Source organism: Petaurus breviceps, unplaced genomic scaffold (assembly GCF_028583685.1).
Source record: "Petaurus breviceps papuanus isolate PSGF00001 unplaced genomic scaffold, PetGlider_PUasm1.0 186, whole genome shotgun sequence".
NCBI classification, from domain to species: domain Eukaryota; kingdom Metazoa; phylum Chordata; class Mammalia; order Diprotodontia; family Petauridae; genus Petaurus; species Petaurus breviceps.
This window is the reverse complement of record NW_027185798.1, coordinates 37,081,867-37,106,162: the sequence shown is the minus strand read 5'-3', so window position 1 is coordinate 37,106,162 and position 24,296 is coordinate 37,081,867. Positions and strand designations below refer to the sequence as shown.

At 39.4% G+C, this 24,296-nt stretch overlaps 1 protein-coding gene across 1 annotated transcript in view; it reads right to left on the bottom strand.

Annotated features, from left to right (window-relative positions):
* Positions 1-24,296, bottom strand: part of SPAG17 (sperm associated antigen 17) — a 266,279-nt gene that overhangs the window by 162,551 nt on the left and 79,432 nt on the right. The window contains exons 4-5 of the mRNA XM_069089276.1: positions 12,921-13,052; positions 3,380-3,569 (exon numbers count right to left, since the gene is read on the bottom strand). Of these exons, the coding sequence (XP_068945377.1) occupies positions 3,380-3,569; positions 12,921-13,052 (322 nt within the window). The remainder of the gene's footprint in view (positions 1-3,379; positions 3,570-12,920; positions 13,053-24,296) is intronic.

Genomic DNA, 24,296 nt, shown 5'->3' with positions numbered 1-24,296 from the left:
TCTATCTATCTATCTATCTATCTATCTATCTATCTATCTATCTATCTATCTATCTATCTCTTATATGTATATAGTTATTTGCTGTTGTCTCCCTGATTAAATTGTGAGTTCCCTTAGGGCAGGAATCATATTTTTTCCTTTGTAATCTTATTCAGGACAATGCCTGTCACATAGTAAATGTATAATATTTAGATCAGATTGTAATTAAAATTGTAAAGTCCATGAGATCAGAGACTGTCTATTTGTATTTCTAGCACTTAGCACAGTGCCTAGACCATAGTGGGTATTTAATAAATGTTTCTTGATTAATTGACAATAAATGCTTATTGATTGACAGACAGAGATACTCTAACAGGAAAAAAACATTAATGGCAGCTTCTTTTGTAACTAAGACTTAGTAGGAATCTGCTAATTGTTTATACAGAACAATTGAACAAGCTAGTGACTTGTCTCACAAGAAAACGTGAGGAATCTTGACTTGGGAGGCTGAGCCACCAGCACAAGGAACAGGAATAGTAGAGTGGTATGATGCCAGAGAAGTTCAATGTGAGAGCTTGTCATAAGAACCAACCTACCAAGAGGAAGATCAGAAGACAGGAGATCTTACCTCCAGCAAGTACAGAGGGCAAGAGGAACCTGGCTGTGACCTGCAGAGACATTGCTAATTTGTCCGACTGCACCAAATAATTAATCAACCAGCATTTATAAAGAGCCCAATATGTGCCAGGTACTGGGCTAGGGGAAAGGGACACAAGTATGTGTGTCCAGAGCCTAGATTGAATCCTCTACTAGAGAAGGTAAAGATCTTCACTAGCAGAATATCTCACTCCTTTCCAGGTGCTTAGGGAGAAGGAAGTAAATGCTTGTAAGAATGAAAGAAATGCTTCAGGAAAAAAAAAGACAAAGAATAAAAAGAGATAGCAATTTATTTTAAAATAAAAGAAAAAGGGGGAGGCTAGGTGGTATAGTGAATAGAGCACCAGCTCTGGAGTCAGGAGGACCTGAGGTCAAATCTGGCCTCAGACACTTGACATACTTACTAGCCGTGTGACCTTGGGCAAGTCACTTAATCTCAATTGCCCTCCAAAATGCAAAACAGCAACAACAACAACAAAAATAAAATAAAAAGGTAAAGGGTAATCCCAACTTGGGTTAGGAAAGAAATACATGTGAGAGAAAAGGAAAAGAAGAAGAAAGGCCACTAAACACTTGCAGTGAAATAATAAGTGTAAGGCTCATTTGCTGAACTGGGAGGAATCACATTAACATGAGTGTTCCAAGGAATTTTGTTGTTATTGTTGTTGAGTCATGTTTGACTCTTTGTGATCCCATTTTTTTTTTTTGGCAGAATGATTTGCCATTTCCTTTTCTAGCTCCTTTTTCAGATGAAGAAACCGAGGCAAACAAGGTTAAGTGACTTGCCCAGGGTCACCTATCTAGTAAGTGTCTGAGGCCAGATTCGAACTCAGGAAGATGAGTCTTCCTTACTCCAGACCTGGCACTCTATGCACTATCGCATCATTGAGCTACTCTGCTCCAAGGAACATTGATGTGTTACCTATAACAACCAGTAAGAGAGACTTCTTCCTGTGATCAGAGAAAAAGACAGATGAATAGTAATGGTCTGTGGAAAGGTAGTAGGTATTGGGCTGCTTTAAGAATCAAATGAGATAACATATGTAAAGAGTTTTGTTAACATACATGCTAGATATTATTATACCCATGATCCGGAGATAGAGAAGAAAAAATAGTGATCTGCTGCCTTCCCAAGGCATGCTAGAGAGCCTTCTAATACTGTGTAAACTTCATGAACACTAACTACTCCTGGTGATTCATTTTGGGACAAATACCATTGGCAGAAAAGCTTAGAGAAGGCATTGCTAGGAATTAAGAAGTTCTAAGGAAAAATCTACATACCTTAGGGGCACAGGGTTTATTTTTAGGGGGGAGTGTCTTGGGGTTGCTATTGCTTATTGAAGGTTCAGAGGAGAAAGGCAGATTAAGGGAATACATGAATTTGACAGTGCTGATAAAGGGGTTTGGGTTTCCTGTCTATGGATTAAGATAACTAAATGATAAGACTTTCACCTAGGGATGGAGTGCCACTAATGAGGGCTAGTTAAAAACATATATTTGCAGGGAGTCTTTGAAGTCTTATCAAAAAGGATATTAAATTTGAAAAAGGAGAAAGGAAAAAGGAAACAGTTTACTTAGATCTGTCAAGCCAGATGCCATAAAGAATAGCAAGATACAGTTTGGGAAGAAAAATATATGAAGAAATATTTTTCAAGACAAAATAAAAAAAGGAGTCAACAGTAAAACTATGGCCTCTGATGCTGATGTGCAAGTGTATGACATATGAGTAATAAACACGATGAACTAGAAATTTTAATGAAGGGAGCAAATTTTATGTCATAGGTATGAGTCAATGACTAGAATAAATAGAGCTGGAAGGATATTTATGATTCAAAAGGAGCAGAGGAGATAAAAGGGATGGAGAAGTATATTTCCTGTTAAGAAAGTACTATTGCATAAAGGAATTGGGAGGGGGCAAAACATAGTGTACAACATTTTGGGGGAGGACCAGTGAAGGGAGAACCTAGTGAAGTAGAGACCACTAGAACAGAGGAGGACAAAGATGAGATAAACCTGGAGGGGTAAGGGGAGAAGCATGATATGTGAGGGAATTTCAATTATCTGGCCACTTTCTATCACTCTCTTTTTCAAATTAAAAACAGAGTAACTGACAAATTCGTGCCTTGCATTAATCATCATTTCATTCTTTGAATGATGAAAATGATAAGGGGAATTGCTATTCTGGACCCAATACTGACCAGTAAGGAGGAGTGTGCCTGGAATTCACTTCTCCCTTTCCTTCCCCACCCAGAATTCTTAATTTCCTTCAAGGCTCAGAGCATGTGCTGCTTTCTTTGGGAAGTCTTTCCAGGTGCTCCTAGTGGTCAAGACTCTCTTTCTCATCCTCCAATTGCTACCTTTGTTAGTGTTTTCAGATCTTGGGTGGGGGGAGGGAGGGGCATGGACAATTTAGTTTTCTTCTTTATAACCCCATTTCCTAGCATGGTGCCATGTATGAAGTAGGCACTTTGAAAATACTTGTTGGATTGTACTGGACATACCCTTCCCTGGACCCTCCCCAAAATTAGCACATGCACAAACAAATGTAAATGCAGAGACCTTCACTTTGGTTGAAACATTAGCTTCACCAGACCAAAAAAAAGTGTGCAAGATTTGTTGTAATGCAGTCTTAATATGAATCAACCAAAGCTCAGACAGGGAGATGTGACCAGCTGACACTGTTATTTTATAGGGCCTGGAAAAAGATGAGCATTACCCATGAAAATTCTTATGTCTTACAGACCGATGTATTTTTTAATTTTCTCCTCTTCTCCCCGCCGTTTCAACACGCTGTCTTTTTTCACTGCTTGTCCTGAATCTCCTTGGTCCTTTCCCTTTCCTCCTTTCCCTTTGGCTGGTTTCTTCTCCTTTCCAGCAGCCTTGGCCTTCCCTCTTTCTTTGTCCCTTTCTGCTTTCAGTTTTTCCTCCTGTTCCTGGAAAGAGAGAGAATTTGGTCATCATCACATTGCAAAGAACCAATACCAACAAGGCACTTAGACTGAGTGCTCTGAACACAGAGCTAGGGAACCATGGGGGGAAGAAGTTATGAGTCTCTCAATGATTACCAAGCTCTTACACAGCACTGTTTGCTTTCCAAAGCACTTTCCTCTAAATAGTTCTCTGAGGTTTTAATTTAATACTTATTTAATTATATTATGTATACATATGTAATATATATTATTCAGTATATTACCATGATAGTTTTTTGATATATTACAATATTATACATAGTATGCATATATGCCATATATAGTATTATATATAGTATGTTTCACAATTATAAACATTTTAAAATTATTTTTAATTCAATTGTGTCTGACTCTTTGTGACCCCATTTGGGGTTTTCTTAACAGAGATACTGGAATGATTTACCACTTCCTTCTCTAGCTCATTTGACAGATGAGGAAATTGAGGCAAACAGGGTCAAGTGGCTTGCCCAGGGTTACACAGCTGGTAAGTGTCTGAAGCTGGATTTGAACTCAGGTCTTCATGGCTCTAGGCCCAGAACACTATATGCTGTGCCACCTAGCTGCCTATAATTATATATAATCATATCTAATTACATATAATGTTATATACTTATGTAATACCTTATATGATATAACTAATATGAAAGGTAATAATGTAAGCATTATTTTCACCCTTTATTTAAGAGGTTAACATAATAACTAATATTTCTTTAATGCTTTTTAGGTATGCATGTCATTTTACATATGGCATCTGCTTTAATCTTTACAACAACACTGTAATATAGATGCTATTATTTTCATTCCCATTTTACAAATTAGCAAAGACCCTGAGAAGGGGTAAATGACTTACCTAGGTTAACACAATCATCACTAAGTATCTGAGAAGAGATTCAAACTCAAGTCTTTCTGACAAGTCTAGAACCATCTACTATTACCACTAACCTAGAATCAAATAGTTACTAAGAGTCGGGGTTGTCTCTCAAACTTTAAGAAGGATTTGAATTGCAAGGGCAAGAGAGTGGCGATAAGAAGGTGATAAGAAATTAGGAAGCTACTGTAATCACTCTGATGGGAGATGGGGCAGCGAGGTGGCATAGTGGATAGGGCTTTGGGCTTGGCACCAGGAAGACTCATCTCCATGAGTTCAAATCTGGCTTCAGACACTTCTAGCCATGGAATCCGGGGAAACCACTTAATTCTGTTTGCTTTAGTTTCCTCATCTTAAGAGAAGTAAATGTCAAACCACTCCAGTGTCTTTGCCAAGAAAACCCACATGGGGTCATCAAGAGTAGGATGTGACTGGACAGCAACAGTAGGCAGGAATCAATGGCTTTACCCTTAGGCATTTTTCATTCTACCACAAATCTATTCCTCTCCCCTCACACATACACCTCCTGACTCTTCAAGGTGCTCATTCATTTTTAGCATCTGACATATTTAATTTTTCATTTTATTACCTGCCAACCTGTAACTGTCCCATTTACATATGCCTTGTAAGTACAAGGTAAAATTGTGAAGTAGGCAGTTCTTTCTTGATGGTCCATCCTCTTCCCTTTCAGACTATATTTTCTCCCATTCTACTGCCCCTACCTGCTTCCTGACATCTATTTTACAGATGACTGAAATAGCATGAAAAATCAGTGAAGGGTGCTGGATTGGGACTTGGGTTCTAGTCCTGAGTCTTCCATTTATGATCTGTATGACTTTGGGCAAGTCCCCAGATCTTCTCGACTCCAAGGGCAACACTTTCTACTTCGCCATATAGCCTCTCATATTTTCTTTCTTTGTGTTTTTAATTAAAGGACACTGCAACTTAAGTTACTACCAAAAATGCTGACATTTTCTTGCCTTTTTGGTTTCTCAGATCACACAGCTCTTCTCACATACAGAGCAGGCTGGGTTTCCCTCTGAAAATTTGTGAAAAGCTACAGATTAAAGAACTGAAATGAGCAACCTCTCTCTAATATGCTTTGACGGTAACTTTTTATCCCAAGTATAGAAACTGAGGCATGCGCAGTTTGATTTTTGGGAGAGCCATAACACTCAGATTGCAGGACTCCTGGGGAGAAAATTACAAGATTGACTAAAACATTTATTTTAAAATTATTTCCCTCTTATCAGTTATTTCATAGGAAGTAATTTAAAATACATTCATATTTAGTAAAAGCATGTTGAAAATACCAACCAACAAGGGGCAAGGAAAATGTATGCTCTAGGCCAGGGAGATGAACAGGTGGATTTGTTAACTGGAGACAGGTAGAGACAAGACAGCAAATAAAGTCTGAGAAATGGCTGGTTAATATTCCAGCTTTCAGGGAATGCAGAATGTGTGAAAGGGAAAATGGGCAATAAGGCTGGAAAAAGTAATTGGAATTGGTCTGAGGAGAGCTTTAAAAGTCAGGTGAAGGAGTATGCATTTTATCTAAGGTGTCATTGGAGGCTTTTTAGTAGGTAAGTAATGTGGTTGGCCCTGTACACCAGGAATTTCAGGGGGAAGTTTTGCCAACATTTCCATAAAAGTTGGCATCTTCTGTGCAAGTCAGTCTTTTAGAACTACACTGCAAAGTTGACTGACTTGTCTAGGATTACCCAGCCAGTATTGGCCAGATACAGGACTTGAACACAGGTCTTTGTGGCTATAAGGCCAGCTCCTTATCCAATATAACACACTGTTCCTTATGACCAACATAGGGATAAATTCCAAACTTTAACTGAAATTATTTATTTGATCATGGAATAAGTAAATAACGAGTTCGAGAATCAAGTCAATCTTCCTTAAGCAAGAATTGTACAAGTGGTTATTGGCCTGTGTGAGAGTCACCTTTTATCTACTAACCAGGAAATAAGAAGGGGGAGGGGGCTGCAGACTCACAGTGGGAATGAAATGGAGATGAAGTAAATTATATAAAGCCCACCAGGAAGAGGAAAGCATGCTTCCTTTTATGCCAGACATCAAAGCAGGAAGCCATCTCCCTCTTCCCAAATGCACACTCAAAAAGAGGGGGAGAAGAACCAAGGAGAAAAGGGCCATACACATTAGTGAGTCATGAGTAATACCCACTACATTAAAAAAATCATCAAATAAAGAAAAGTATATCATGACATGTAATCTGAAGCTCCTGAGCCCTCTTCAAGTGCGCCATTCCTCCATGATGTCATTAGGGTTGCTTCTCCTATCCCCCAGCCCTCCACATCTGGTAAGTACAGTCTGTGTATCTGTATGAATGGATTAATATCATGGTATGAATGAACCTCTGTGTAGGCCACTGTATGTGGGCAAGTATATTAGCACCAGGTCGATGAAGCTTCTTAACCAGAAGACTTTTGGAAGCTAATAAATCGTTAAAAATAGAACTCTGGATTTTTGATTTTGTCCTAACCCTTCCTCTTCTTTTGACCTCATAGATCTAGGAGCTTTGGCACTATAGTTGGGAGCCAACTTACTGGAGGCCAGAGTGACAGTACTGGGCATTCTGGAGGGCAGAAATTTGGAGAAGCTCTGGCCTCCCAACTATAGTGCCAGACCTAAGCCTTGATCTTTCCCCATCCTAGTTCTGCTAATAGTGGACCCACATCAACAACAGCAACATTTGTAACCACCCCCCACATTTCTATAGTGTGATGTTAGAGCTCTTTCCTCACAACTCTGTGAGCTGGCAGTTCTAGTGTTATTCTCTCTTCCCCTTTCTATCCGCCTTTACCTGCATCCATTCATAAATGAGGACGTTGAATGGTTAAGTGATTTTGCCTGTGGTTTCCAAGCTAGCAAGGGGCAGAACTGGGTCTTGAACCCACTTGTTCTAACTTAAGGACAATGCTTTTTCTGCTCTGAACTCCTGTATTTCATTATACAGCAGCTGTGGCTATTCTGTGGCATGAAGATGCAGCTATTTTTATTTTTCAAATTCATACGTTCACTTGAATCTTTCCAAAAATCTATCATAAGCTCCAATTAGAATTCCATTTAAGAAAGAAAATACTATTATATCTATTTTACAGATGAACAAAATAGCCATATCTGGTAGTGGTTTATTATTTTTTTTCTCCATAGTCCATTTTTATAGCTTACTTAGGCCTGGGAATCATGACAGTAATATCCTGACCTCAGTAATCCATGCAAAAAAGGGGACTCTACCCCATCTCTGCAGAATTCCAACCAGTTAGTGAAGCAAGTTATTCCTTTCCTGAAATCATGCTGGTCCCCCTAAACTATAAAGGCCCTTGCCCTTCCTTTGGTTGATTTCTTAAAAATAGTTTCTAAAGATTTTAACCACAACTGAATCAAAACTAACCAGCCTGTAATTTCCTGGTATGTCCCTATGGCTTTTCTTTTCAAACAAATGAAAGAAAAAAGATTTTTTTAATGGCATTATGTTGGCTAGTTTCCAGTCTTCAGGGGTTTCCACTGAACCAAGCTGGAAAACGTCTGGGAAAGTGGCTCTCATTTCTCTTCCAGTTTCCTTTTGTGGAGACTCTGGGTCATTCATGGCTATAGTTGTGATGTATTATTATCAAATTGCAGAACTCTGAGTGGCTGAAGAAATGGCTATCAGCACTCTGCCCCCTCACCCCAACCCCATCACCCCTCTTCTCTGTTGTCCTTCTTTGTCTCTAATTCAGTTAAACATATGGAACTTGAGCAGGCTAGAGAAGGAACTCTTCAACCTTCCTACAGAGACATGGTTCCTAAAACCAATGAAGGAGGAAATGGATCCTGGGCTCATAGCTAGCTCTTTCTACTTTCTCATTTTACAGATGAGGAAACCAAGTCCCATAGATGTGAAAGTGAAATGGATAAGGTCATACAGGCAGAAATAGAGGTGACATGCAAACTCAGGTCTTCTGAATTCAAATTGAGAATCCTTCCCACTGTAGCACTGTTTCAGCTTGGGTTCTTTGGTGAAATTTACTAATTAGAATACAAAACAATTAGAATTAATTTATCTCTTTTCCTAAAGATGATTAATCAATTAATGTGTGAGTATTCTTAATTCACTGGAGGAAAAAAAAAAGTGTAAGTCTATTCCAACCCAACAAGCATTTATAGTGTGTGTCTATGTCTATGTGTATCTGTACATGTATGCATATGTATATCTACATATATGTATATGTGTATATACACACATATAGTCCCTTACACATACACACATATGCATATACATACATAACTATTTCCCAAACTATGTTTAGTGGTGTCATTAGTAAAATAATCAATCACTTACAGATGTGTTTCTTTCTTAGAGGCACCATATTATTTTGCTAGTTTAATTCCTTTTCCAAGTTAGATTCTCAGATGAAGTTAAATATTTTAGAACACATTTAAGAGTCATGTTTTTTGACATTCAAAAAATAGTATATGAGCTGAATTAAAAAGGAACTGACATTGTAGGAAAAACACATGACCTTTAGACTATGATTAAGTTGAACATTTGTCTAAGTGACAAATAGGTCACTTAGAAAGCATGAATAATGATTGGTGGGAACAGTTATCTTGGCAAGGCAAAGGTTAACTGATGAATTGCCTGTAAAATTCACGTTTATGTGATGTTGATGCCTATGATATATTCATGGATGTGTTGTCCTTCTGTTGCAAAATCCACATAACCGTAAAACTGAACTCAGTTGAAACAACAGAGGGGAAAAGCCAAATGCAATGTAGAATTTGAACCCCCGATCTTCAAACTAACTTTCCCCCCTTGCACCACAGTTCCTAATGTAGCTCCTGTCATCTACTTGTTGGAAAATTTATTTACTAATTCCAATCAGATTTCATCAGTTTACTTCGCCCTGACTCATATGATTATGATGTAAGGCTTGGGGCCAATGCTTTGTAGCATTTGTCTAATAAAGACAGACATAAATTATGTAATTATCTTCTCACAAAGTTCTATCCATATCAAAAACTCATTTCCTCTATCTAAAACTCAAGCTTGGGTTCATTGTTTATTGTAATAACTGTATCAAGTGCTCTCATTTATATACTCTCACAAAGTTTTACATTATCTCCTTTGGTCCTCCTACGAAGTAGGTAGCATGATTTTACTCATCCTGTTTTACAGATGGAGAAACTTAGGCTCAGGGAGGTAAAAGGACTTGCCAGAAGGTTACATATCTAGGAAATAATGGAGCAAAGATTTTATGCAGGTATGTGTATTTGAATATGTATAAATCATCTAATTTATATTTATTTATAACTATGACTTCTATTTATGTCAGAATTATGCTTAGGCAATAAAATAAGTCCACTGGCATTTATTAAGTGCTGAAGAATAATCACTAGATATTCTGTGGTACTTAGAGGATAATCAGAGATTTGGAACTGACAAGGACCTTTGGAATCATCTAGTCTAAACTCCTTGATTTCACACATGAGGAAACTGAGGTGCATGTCTAAGTTTACACAGGTAGAAAGGTAAAGAACTGAGGTTTGAATTGAGTCTGTTTAGCTACAAATCTATTTTCCTACTATTTCCTACTATTCCAAGTAGATTCTAAAGCAAGTAGAAGATGTAGTCTGGAGCTTTATGATTCCAATTAAAATGTTTGCCTCCTGCATAATAATGAATTTCAGGTAGTTGCTTAAGGCTATTTCAATAGTGGTGGCTAAATGATAATTTTTATACTGAAAGGTTCTAAATTCTCTCAGGTATTTCAAAAGAACTGACTTTAGGAATTCTGGAAAAGATTCATCATGGTCAAAATCTATACTAATGACTAGAGAACTTTCCTGGAAATGGCGTGTCCCTAAACTAGGTATTTAATGTAGGCCAAAAAGTTTTGAAAAATACAAAACACTAAAAATACTCAGAATCATTATTGTTTTCTTTCCCTTTTTTCTGGCAAGATTTCTACTGGTTTAAAGATATTATAATGTATTTTTATCACACCGATGCTTTGAAGTGAATAGTGGAAATTTCATTATTATCCACATTATATAGATGAGAAAATAGGCTCAGAATTTATTTACAGGACAGCTAGGTGGTGCAGTGAATAGAGTATTGACCCTGGAGTCAGGAGGACCTGAGTTCAAGTCTGGCCTCAGATATTTGACACACATATACTAGTTGTGTGACCTTGGGCAAGTCACTTAACCCCAATTGTCTTGCATTTTCCCCCCTCCAAAAAAAAAGAGAAATTATTTACTCATGGTCATCAGCAAGTAAGTAACAGAATCAGAATTGAAGAACCTTAGAGACCATTTGGTCCAACTTTTATCTGAATAAGATTCCTCTCTAGAGGAGACCTGACAATTGGTTGAAGTTGCTTGAAGACCTCTAAGGAGAGAAAACCCACCCCTGCAAAGACAGATTATTTGACTTTTGGAGCGTACTAAGAGTACTAAGTATTGAGGAGATGTTCTAGACATCCAGGCTAAATTTGGATCCCTGCAATTCCCATCTATTAATGCTAATTCTCATCCCTGAGGTCAAATGCAACATATATAATTCTGGACACCACAGGGTGGGGTAGGGAGATGCAAAGACCAGTTAAGACATTGTGGTCTTTCCACAAGTTAGCTTCATCTCTTCCACCTGAGAATATATTTATTTTCCTGTTTATAAAAGATGAGAGAAAGCACATAGAAATCTATTTGGGCTGCATGTCTATAGCAGATCATGCTGTCCATGGCACTAGGCCATTTAAATGGATTTTCAATGAGACCCCCAAACAGTTCAGCTATTCTGAGTAGTGATAATGAGTGAATGGATTTGATTTTGGCATCACTTTGCTAAAAATATTTAAGAGTTTTGTTGGATCAGGTATAAATCTTTGTACCAAATGTAGCTCCATTTCCACAGACGAATTAAATGAAATCCCCACAAGCAAATGAAATATCCAGACAGGTAATACGTGAGCAGAAAAAGAAAGTGGATTGCTGCTAAAATAGTTTTAGCTTGCTAGAGAAGTACAAATTGATATTCTAGCAAATAAATGCCATGCACAGAAGTAGCAGATCACTGGGGAAAGGACACAGGATTTTGAGTCATGAGCTCTGGGTGTGAATCTTGACTGCCACCAATTAATAGGGTTCAAAGAAGGGTAGAAAGTTGAGGTCTGTCCCCCAATTTTTTTTGTTTATCTCCTAATATACAGCCTATGTCAAGGTTGTTGGATGGAAATCACTCCCTAAATATGAACCATTATTTTCATCTAAAATACTTAAGGCCTGATTCTCCTCTGCCTCCTCCCCTCCCCTTTTTGAGTTTGCTTTGCATTTTTTTCTTTCCATATTTCCCAGCTCCTTTTTTGCATGACTATTTGAATATGTTACTAGAAAAACAACCCTTGTTATACATCTGGCATCAGTGACTGGTTAGTGATGCCATCTTCACATAGTAAGAGCTAGCAACCCTCCAATAAGCATTTATTAAGTGACTATTTTGCACTGTGCTAGGGATGGGATATATAAAAAGAAAAAGTGACACACTGCCCTCAAGGAGCTTATATTTTTCAGGGGGAACAAAACATACATATCTAAGTATAGACAAACCACATATAAGAAAATAGAAGGGAATTTCAGGAGAGAGATGAGAGCATGTGAGGGGGATCAGGAAAGGTCTTTTGTAAGAGGTGGTACTTAAGCCAGGGTCTGAAGGAAGTTGGGGGTTCTAAGGGGTCAAGATTAGGAGACAGGGCAATCTTAGCATTGAAGACAACCTATTCAAAGGCACTGAGATGGGAGATGTCATACTGTAGACAAGGAACAGCAAGCTGATCAGTTTGGCTGAAATGGATAGTGTGCATGGAGAACAAGCAGTAAGATACAATATTATCATTATTTTTAAAAGACAGGATTGTCCTACATTTGATTTCGAGGGAAGCTAGTGCATTTTAAAGATGGGGGAATTGAATCCCAGAGAAGTCATGTGACTTGCCCCAGGTCACACAGGTGTTGATGGAGGGAGGATGTGAACCCAGGTCCTCCCACCACTGTCCCTTTCCCACATATGTGTTTTTGAGAAATCAAATCCTCTATGTACCTTCCCTATGTACCTTATTTTCCTAAAGGAGTCTTAGTGGGAGGAGGCAGCCCAGTGAGCTAAGGGATTGTGAAAAGATGAATTGCTTCGAACACAGAAGTTCTTAAACATCTCATGAACCCCTTTGGCTAACTGGTGAAGTGTGAGGCCCCCTTCTCAAATGCATAAAATAAAATAATAAAAGAGATTACAAAGGAATCAATTATATAAAAATATCCAACTGGAAAAATAAGGTAATCTGTGGCTAGCAGTGGACTTCACAAGCCTCTGCTCCGCAGAGACATGTCTAGGTTTCATTTCTTGTTTCTTTCCATCAGAGACCCTGCCATCCTACCTTCTTCTCTATAGCCCTTCGTTGTTCATCCTTTTGTTTGAGATTCAGCAGTTGGTATTTAATGAGTTTCCCAATCAGCGGCTGGGTAAGTTTCTCTCCAGCAATTGTAATGGCTCTGGCCGCATTTACTACCTGTGGGGACAGAGAAATAGTTGAGAAATAGTTATGACCAAAAGGGGTCAACCAATGAACAATGATATCACATTCTTCCCAGGATTTCTTCCCAACATTTCTATTTCATGATATTTGAATGTTTTTTTAATATTTGAAGATAATAATTAAAAATTATTCAATATTTTACAATATCCAATATTCCCAGTGCTGCCTCAATGGGGCTGAAGAATTCTGGAATATGCCACAGGGTCATGATGTAGCATTGCTTCAAAATCAGGGATATGGGAGAAAGGAAATAAGTATTTACTTAGTGCCCACTATATGCCAGGAGCTGTACTACACATGCTTTACAAACATCACCTCTTTTGATCCCCACAACAACCCTGGGAGGTAGCTGCTAGTATTATACCCATTTTACAGGTGAAGATAGTGAGGCAGATCGAGGTTGATTGACTTGCCTGTAAGTCACTTACCTGTAAGTATCTGAGGGTAGTTCTGACTCCAGGTCCAGAACTCTATCCATGGCACTGTCTTGATGTCTTAGAACTAAGTGGGAGTACTTGCGTTGTCACATACTATCCCTGTGACTTCAGGTAAGTCACTTAACCTTTTAAACTCTCAGTGTTTTGGAAAATGGCTCTAATCTATCTGCAGAGAAAGGCAGTAAGGTTTCATGGCTAAAGAATAGGACTTGGCATCAGAAAGACCTGAGCTTAAGTCTTGACTCTGACACATTCTAAATGAGTCATCCTGAGCAAATTGCTTAATGTTTTGGTGACCCAGTCAACTCTCAAAGATGATATATAGATACTATTTCATATATGTATATATATATATGTATATGTATACACACATACACACCTGCGTGAAAGAAGGTGCTATCTTCTTAGTAAAGTTGCAGTAACTCAAAAGAAATGTGAGATGTGCAAATTCAGAGACATCTCCACTCCAAATGTTCATATGGACTATTTGTGCCTGACCCATGGTAGAGTCTTCTGAACTTGTATTGGTATAATCAGGCACAGTTGGGTGCACTGTGCGTCGACCCCAAAATAGATGCCATTTTGGTCCTTTTCAAGCATGAGGGACAACAACCAACCAAGCACACACACACACACACACACACAAACACACATATATGTATTTGTTATTGTTCAGCTGATTCAGTCAAGTCTGACTCTTTGTGATCTCTTTTATCGGGGGCTTTCTTGACAAAGATACTGGAATGGTTTGCCATTTCCTTCTCCAGCTTATTTTACAAATGAGGAAACTGAGGCAAACAGGCTTAAGTGCCTTGCATAGGTAGAGGTTTCCCCTAGGGGAGTTTTCTATGTCAATGAAATCCAAGTTGGACACTAAAACACCCCTCCCCACAAAAAAAAAATCTTTCAAGGCAACTTTTAGACAAAATAGTATCATGAATAGGGTGATGGACTTGGAATTAGGAAGACAGGTTCAGATCTCTCCTATGCCATCTCTCAGCTCTGTGACCCTGGGCACGTCACTTACATTCTTATGCCTTAGTTTCCTTAGAGTTGATGACCTCTAGGCTTCCTTCTTGCTCTAAATTTATAAGCCTATGAACATTGGAATTAAATTATAAAATTTAAATGAAACAATTCATTTGTACAAAGTACATATAAAGTACTTTATAACCATAAGTACTATATGATTATGGGTTATCCTTATCAATTATAGATTCAAAGAATGTATGAACAGGAGCCTTTGAGATAACCCACTCCAATGTACAAATTTAAAACCAACCCACAACAAGAAGTTGAAATTAACTGGCTTTTTTGGCACATGAATTCTTTTCCAATCACTCCAGATGCTTCTCCCTCCGAGGATGGCCAAAGACCACCAGGATGGTGCAGGAAGAAGAGGGATACCATTCACTTCTCCAATTTTTAAGAAATTGGCTTAATGCAGCAGGAAAGGCTGTTGTTTTCATTCTTTTAAAAAAATAATCCAAGAGGCCAAAATTCCAACTGTAATTTGTTAGTTCATGGTACAGAACATGTTTTTTTTTTTTTAAATTATGGGAGTAACTGGGTTAACCTCTCTTCCATATCTTGGCTAAATTCAACTGAGAGATAAAAGCTGCTTCCTGGAGGGCGCCATGCTTATGAACCTTCCTTGCCCATCCCCCCACCCCCTTTCATTTAATGCTGATCCTGTTGGTATGTAGCCTAATTGGGGTGAAATAAGGCTATTGAGCTTTCTTTGGGTGACGACAGCACTAGGAACATACAGCTGCATTGTCCAGATGTGTGGCATTGACAGCCTGGTTTATGGCTGTATTTTTTACAACTTGTTTCCACTGAATTTCATACAAGTCACTAACATCTGGGTCCTTTTCCTTGGAGCCCCATAACCACTTTATTTACTGCAAAAAAATAATAATAGAATAAATGTTAAAAATACCATAAAAAGTTGTTACAAATTTTCTGTTCGTGTTATCTTCTTACCCACATTCACGCACTGTCAAAAAGCAATCTTGCTTGTAGCAGTTTTTTCTACTCTTGTTTTTAAGTAAGCATTAGATATATTTATAAGCTCGGGATGAATTAGGTGTTACTAAAAAGTTCTGACATGTTGCTTTCCACTTCCAACCCCTATCCCCCCACCCCACTCCCAGTCCCTCAGAGCAATTACACGTGGGCGCATATGGTGTCAATTTCATCCACGTCAGACTCAGACACAATGACCAGTCACACTGCATCTTACCGAACTGTGTCTTGTCTGAGGTTCGTACTACCATTCGATCAGGGCTTTCCTGATTTTTTTTGTCCAGTTCCTTATGTTTTTTTCATTCCAGCAAGTGAAACAGCCAAATAAAGTACAAGAAGGAGGAAGGGGGAAAAATGTATACGTGAGGGAGGTGGGTGGGAAAGGGTAAAGATATGTGTTGCCTCTAACTATAGAGAACTTTATGGATTCAACTATGCCAAAATGTAACTAGAGAGCTTATGGACCTGATTATGGGTTCATATGATGAGTTACCAGTAGGGAAAAATCGTGGGAGGGCCTCCCTTAAAATCCAGCTCTTTAAAAAAAAAAAAGAAAATATTGAAGGAAGAAATCAAGTATCAGAATCACTTGGATATGTTCTAAAAAAAGGAGTTTCCCCCCTACCTTTAAATCTATTCCTCCATGATCTTAATAATTTGTATTTATATAATGCTTTAAAGTTTACAGAATGTATCCTCACAATTGCCCTCCCTCCCACCCCCCATGAAGTAGATACTGGAAGCATCTAAATCTTCATTTTACAGATAATATATAAGGAAACTGAGAAGTGACTTGCTCCCATTTCCAACAGTTAGTGTAAGTGGCAGAACAAGATTTTGCATCTAGGTCTCTTGAGTCCGAGTCGATCAGTGTTTGGAAAACAAACAAACTCGATTCAAAGAGTTCCATGCTTTTTTTAAAAAAAAGGCTCCATAACACAATTTAGAAAATATTTACGCATAATTGTGAAACATTGAGCACACCTGGTCAGAGCCCCTTGAAACAACCATAGCTTCATGAAGCACAGGTCTCAGATGCAAGAGCGTCTCCAGGGAACTGGGAGCTTGCATGACGCCTTGTAAAATGAAAACCACCCACTTGGGGCTGGCTCTGGGGAAAAACTTAAGGATTGGTCTGAAATGGTACTTGTAGTTATTTTCCAGGAAAGTTCAATTTCTTGCTGACAATCCTGCTGCACTGGGAAAATCTGCATCAAATCTCAATCTGTTTGCCTTTAAAAACACATAGCTAGTTAGCTGTGCATCAGCCAAGCCTACTAAATGGAGTGATTAAATAGTTGGCCGCTAGGTGGCGCTATTTTCACAGAGCACTGGCTCTGGAGTCAGGAAGACCTGAGTTGAAACCCAGCCTCAGATACTTTGCAGCCTTGGGACTCTGCTCAAATCCTTTAACTTGTCTCTTTTAGTTTTCCCAGCTGGGAAATGGGGATAATAACAGGACCTACCTCCCAGGGTTTTACATTTGTAAAGCACTTGAGCGCAGTGCCTGACATAATGCCGACAATAAATACATGCAAATTTTATTCCATCCAATGTGATAGCACGGTGAGAGTGGTTTGGACATCACAAAAATTATGAAAGTGTTAAAGAGCGTTAAACACTGGAGTGGCGGATGACTTGAGCTCTCCTTGTCTGGTGAACCTGTACAAAGGAGATGTTTACCTTATATGTCTGGAGTGGCTGAAGGGAGCCTCCCGGCATCCTGGTGATGGATTGGATGTCTTCCTGAGTGCCCTTCCAGGCTGTTTCGGTGATTCTGCAATGAGTGCTACCTGTCTCTACTGAAATTTCATCAAGCACAAGAAAATATCCTGATCTAAAGCTACTCATGGGCAAAGGTATTTTCTGGACTGTGATCTATAGGGAGTGCCGGGCTTAAAATCAAAATATGGCATAGTTTCAAAAAACAGTAAAAGCCTGTTCTGATGACAGGGTCTGATGGGCAGGCGGAGGGAAAGAGAGGAGACACAACATTGGTAAATTCCTAGCTGCCTGTGTTATAATGATAAAATGTGTTTTCTGTGGTTGCTGAGGATGTGGAAGGGAAGAGACAAACCTAAAATAGCCTCCTACAGAATCGCGAGGGCGGAGCTGGGAGCTACCCACATGTGATCAGAGATCCCATCTACAAATCTTCAGCTTGCCTAACTTGTGATCATCCAGTCTGGGCTCTAATACCTCTAACCGGCTTCTGAGAGAGCCTAGCTTGTAACTGCAGAACTGGGGGCCACATAGTTGGGGGTGGGGAGCACAGCTGTGGGAAGTCCCTCTGCGGGAGGATCAGACTCAGCTCCAGGGACCAGTGCCCAGTTTGCTGCTGGAAGAGTTCCCCTTCCAGACTCCAGTTTAGAATAGCAGTATTCACTGAAGCCAGTCACCCCCAAATCACTCCTATGGTCTTAGGAGTCCTCATTTGTCTCTCAAATTTCGCTTTTAAATTAGGGAAGACTCCCTCTCTGGTATAAATGAGTTCTTTAGATAACATGGTATTTATGAATCCTTGGGAGAATTAGCCATATCATATCATGCTCTCACCTTCCTTCCTTCCTTCCTTCCTTCCTTCCTTCCTTCCTTCCTTCCTTCCTTCCTCCTTATGAATCAGACTGAGAAAAAAAGGTGGGAGGCATTACATATGGTCCTTTGGGAGAGGCAAAAAAGAGAGGAAAACTTATCATTTTGTTTCAGATGATCCCACTCTAAATAGTGAATTCTATTCTCTATTGGTTCTTAGGATGAAAATAAAAATCTTTAGACCCCTTTAGCCTCTGGAATGATTCACATGGCTCAGGGCTCTTGAGGAGGGAATAAGCAAAGAGGCAAAGGAGGAAGAAGGGGGAGGAGACCTGCTTGAACAGCTTCTCCATGGAACAAAACAATAGTGACCCACTAGGAACTCATGAAGGCACAGGAATTGAAAATTAATGCTCCATCCTTTACTGGGTATTAACTAAAAATAAACAAGCTATTTAAGCAGGATGTCAACATGACACAGTGGATAGTTAGACTTGAAACCAAGGTGACCTAGGCTCAAGACAAATGTTGGCTGTGTGACCCTGGACAAGTCACTTAACTTGTCAGTGTTCTTTGCAACTCTCTAAAATTTTAAGTTTCAGAGAAGGTGCTAACCTGCATTGGTAAAGGGAGTTTCCATATCCCAGAGGTCCCTATACCAGTGAAATCCTAGGCCTAATTCCCGTTCCTATATAACCTCTCATGTAGTGACATAACTTTAGAACTAGAATAAACCCTGAACACCATCTCTAATGGGACTCTTTCATTTTGCTATGAAAACAATGAGTATCAGGGAAATTAGTGACAAAGTCACACAGTTATCTGTGGCAAGAAGACCAAACATGACCCAAGAAATAGAATTCAGGATAGGACTGGATGGATTGAGCTGTGCATACTCCCATAGATAATGCACTATGAAAATGAAAATGGGAGGAAATGAAAGTCAGTCCCTGGGGCATTGGGAAAGGGAAAGACATTCAAACAGAACAGGAGACTAAAATACAAATAATGATCAAATGATCATGTAGAAGCAAATCTAGTCACTTGGGTGGGAACAGAGATAAACTATCAAAAGTTCAGGTCTCTAAATACTTGTACAGACAGCAGGTCCTAGAAAGGTTGGGTGGGAGGTCCCCAGCTACTGGAAGTTGTTAGATTCTGAGGGGAGGGAGATTCTGCTGACTGATTAACATTAACACAACACAACTAAGGGAAGGGAGGTGTGACTGTGTTTTATGTGAAGATTTTACTTTGGATATGTGGGGCATCAAGTTCATTGGGAGAGCTGGGCTTCTCAATGTATTGTGAAATAAAACTTTTTTTTTTCCTTCTTCACTGATCTGGTTCAATGGTTTATTACCCTTATTAACTAGTAACTCACTCCAACATAAATATACATATATTTTGGAATCTTTCCCTGTCTAGGGATCATGACACCCATTCATGTCATGACCACCTTCTCCCAAGCATCCTTCCCCTCTATATGTCTTTCCCTACTTTACTAGCCTAAGTAACACAAATACTTAAGAGTTCCTCCATGGACACAGATTCTCATGGAAATAAAATTAAAAGGGAGCAGAAAAAGCTGCAGATGACATTTCATGTCTGTGGGTGGATTTTCATTAGGTCAGTTGCCAGAATACTCACTTAATTTACTGCCATGTCTAATCCCAGCTCCTTTATGGGAAATTCAGTGCTGGATCTGACTTTGGGGCGACACCTGCCTCTCTTGAAATCAAGCTGTAAGTCACCACACTTTTATGAGGTATTTGCCATGTACCATGCACATACCACCCCAACCATGCTGGAGGTTAGGGATACAAAAAAAGAACAAAAAACAGACCCTGTTCTTAAGGAGCCCATCTTATTATGCATAATAGACAATGGGAGGCCAGGATAGGTAGAGTTCTTTTCTGTTAGTCACAGTCTGAAAAACTTCAGATTTAACACTTAAATTGCCTCCAATACTAGGAAGATTTGCTGGATTCCAGGTCCTCCCTTAATTTCTTGATTCCTATTATCATGGGTTCAGAGCGATTTCATGATTGGGGATTGAGAGGTAGGGTGGTATAATATAGAAGGTGCACTGCGATAGGCAATGAAGAACCTCGGTCCTATTACAAATTCATTCACTCAATGGCCATATGATCTTCATCAAATCATTTCATCTCTCTGTCTGAATTTTTTCTGGGTTAAAAAAATAGGATACTATTGTTTAAAAGGATGGTTTATGAGTGCTTATAGAAGAAAGAGGAGATCACTAGGAAGCAACATGGGTTCATTAAGAACAAATCATAACAGTCCAGATTTTTTAACTTTTATTTTCTGGACAGGATAAACATACTGACAGAAAAGAGGAATGCTACAGATAACATATTTAGATTGCAGCAAGGCATCATCAAATCTCATCATGTTACCCTTGTGGACAAAATGGAGAATTGTGTGCTGTATGATGGTAAATTAGATGGATTCATTGGATCCAAAGAGTGTTGGTTAGAAGTTTGATATAAACCTCAAAGAATGTACCTTGTGGAGTGACACGGCTCTCGCTTTGTCTTATTCCGCTCAGATTTTTTTATCAATAACTTGAATGAAGGCATAGACGACATGCTTATTAAAACTGCTAATGACAAAAAGTTGGAAGGATTAGCAAAACACGTGAAATTGTTGGAATCAAGATCCAGGAAGTTTAGAATGCTGGGCTGAAGTTGACACAATAAAAGTATGCATGGATAAATGCAAAGTTCTATACCTGAGTTTAAAAAATCAGGTGTACAAGATGGCGGTGCTGGGGAATAGTGGCAAATGCATTAGTGTAAAAAAGATTTAGGTGTTTTAATAGACTACAAATTTGAGATGAATTGTAACTCACTGAGATTGCAAAGCACCTCAAAATTCCTTAGACCTAATCTATACCTGAAGAGGAATTTCTCCTAAAAGGTCAGCAAGGGGGTGACTAGGTGGTGCAGTGAATAGAGCACCGGCCCTGGAGTCAGGAGGACCTGAATTCAAATCTGGCCTCAGACACTCGATCATATTTACTAGCCATGTGACCTTAGGCAAGTCACTTAACCCCGATTGCCCTGCCTTACTACTCCAAAAAGCAAAAAAAATAAAATATAAAAATAAAAAGTTCAATAAGAACCATAGCATCTAGAAGGTATTTGAAAGCTCACATTTGACATAATTTCTTTTTTTTCCTTGCTTTTATTTTTTTGGAGGAGCAATTAGGGTTAAGTGACTTGCCCAAGGTGACAAGGCTAGTAAGTGTTAAGTGTCTGAGGCCAGATTTGAACTCAGGTCCTCCTGACTCCAGGGCTGATGCTCTATTCACTGTGCCACCTAGCCGCCCTGGAAAGCTCACTTTTGAATAAAAATTCACGCATCATCCCAGACAAGTAGTCCCTCAGTCTCTAATTAAAGATCTCCAGGGACAGGACAACCTGCCTGGTCCTCTTCTGCAAATCTCTGATTGCTAGGAAATGTTTTCTTACATTGAGTCAATATCTGATTCTTTGTAATTATCACCTATTACCCTCAGGTCTGAAAAACCAGAACCAAGCAAAATAAAAAGTTAATCCCTCTTCCACATGACATCTGTTCAAGTACATGAAGACAGTTATCATTTCCACCCAATATTTGACTTCTACCCTTGTCTTCTTTTTTTTCCAGGTTAACCAACCTGGTTCATTCAACTGATCTTTTGATGACATGATTTTGAACTTCCTCACCATCCAGAACATTCTTCTCTGTATGTTCTATAGCTTGTCAAAATCCCTTGTAAAATGTGGCTTTGTATGTCTTAATCAGAGCAGGGAACAGAGCATCTCTTCTCTCATTCAAGATACTACACCAGATTCAAAACTAGACATTTTTGCCATTAGAGTAAGTAGTATTAAAGATGCCATCAATTGGCCTACACTTTACTCTAGCACCATCATATTGAAAGGAGTAGATAAATCCATTGGTGGAAGAGACAGATTCCAGGAAACCAGGAGGTAGTTACTTGGGAGGATGCCAAGGTCAACTATTCTTCGCAATTCATATCTGAAAAGCTTCTGCTTTCCAGGGAATAGGGGAGGGGATGGAGTGGAAATCCCTACACCAAAAAGAGAGATGCTTTTGGGGAGGGGGCTGATAGAAGGCTTGAAGCTATATACAGTTAAAATCTTAAAGTATGGCAGAATGATTGAGATTCTTGAGATAATTTAGTCTTAAATTCTTTACAGAGGAGAAAGCCAAGACAGGCCAGAGATGACTTGCTCTAAGTCACAGAGGAAGGCTCACTCAATTATTACTAAAAATGAGGCTTAGCAGAGGGAGAGACAAAGAGCTCAAATCTCACAGACTTAAAGACTGTTGAGAGTTTTTCCAACTTTGTCCAACCCCTTACTGAATGGAGGTCCAGAGTTAGTGTCAGAATAAGGACTAAGCCCATGTCTCAGTAATGATTCATAACAAATCTGTTGTCCAATGAAATGCCCTGATCTTTTTTCATACAAACTATCATTCAATGATGCCTCTGTTATTCTGTGCTATTAACAGGGTGATAAAGGCCTTCCTTTCAGCACAAAGTACAATGCAAGAAAGACTGCTCAACTTGGGCTCAAGAGGACCTGAGCCCACAGCTCAGCTTTGCAGGTTCCTACCTGTGGGATCTTGAAAAGGTGTCACCTCTCAGTTTTCTCCCCTATAAAATGAATCAGATAGGGGGCATAGTGAAGGCAATGTTGGGCTGGAAGCAGGAAACCCAAGTCATTAAATCCTACATCAGAAACTTGTAGGGAAATCACTTGAACTCTTAGTTTCCTCATCTATAAAATGGGGATAATAGTAACATCTACCTCTCAGGGTTGTTGTGAGGACCAAATGAGATATCATACGTAGTGTGCTTTGCCCATTAAATGCTATCCATCCTCCACTGAGGCTCCTTCCAGCTCTAAACCCATGATTCTATTAGCCTGGGCTTAAAGATAGCAAAGTGTACAAAATGAGGGAAGTGACAATCTTTCTGAACCCTGCCTTGATCAAACAACACCCAGACCATTGCGTATCTAATTCTGAGTTGTCACATTTTAAGAAACACTGGGGGAAACTGGGGTAGCATATACAGAAGAGATTGTCCAGCACAATGGGGGGGGCAGGGAGCTTCAAATCTTGTCATATAACTAACAGTTCATCGGATCATTGATCTATAAAGCTGGAAAAGACCCCAGAGGCTTTTACTTGTATAGATGAGAAAAATCTGAGGGCCAGAGAGGTGACAAAACAAACCCAAGATCACCCAGGTGGTAAATGTCAGAGTTTGTCAGGCAGTAAGTCAACAAGCATTTATTATGGGTCACCAATGCACTAAGCACTGGCTGGGATTCAGTCCCAGGTCCTTGTGAAGGCACCAGATGTTGGGCATATAGAAGAGGAGATTTAGAGAAGAGGAGATTTGGAGAAGGCACGGTGAAAATTTTAAAAAAATTTTAAAATTTAGTTTAAAAAATCTGAAGGACTGTCATGTGAAGGAGGGATTTAGTGTATTTAGGGGCAGAGAAGAAGGGAGGGGCAGAGCTAAGCCCCACGGGGAGAAGTTACTGGAAGCTATATTTCAGTTTAACATAAGGAAAAGCTTCCTAACAATCAACAGGAGCTGTCCAAAATTGGAATGATTGAGCTGCCTCCCAGGACAGTCTGCTCCTTTCCACTGGAGGTGCTTCAGCACCGGTTGTATGATCTCTCACTGGGAATGTTCTTGGCGATATTCAAGATCTGTTTGATGCCACGAATACCTGCTCTGGCTACCACACAGTTTCATTTTTTGTACTGGTTTTTAAGGCCAAGTGGAAACTTGAGTTGAGGACACTGCTCCTCCCACAAATAGATCAGAGAGGTGGAAGGGGGTCAAACACATTGGTGCATTTGTGGTAGCTCTCATCCCTATTGTTTTCTGTCCTGTTGACATCCACCCTCCAAATTTCCAAAGACTATTGCTGGGAGTAGGCTCTGCACTTCCTGGAATGGAACAGTCTCCTCTTTACCTTGTTATTTTCAACCCTGTCTCTGCTCCCCTACCTTCCCTTCTTCATTCCCTTCCTCCACTTTCTACTTCTCATACTAAACGTGTTAATTATATCACATGTACAATGTGACAATTGACTGCCCTACCAGACTGGGAGTCTTCCTGGGCCATAACTCCTTTCCTGGGCCTTACTCCTCTAAATGTGCTGTC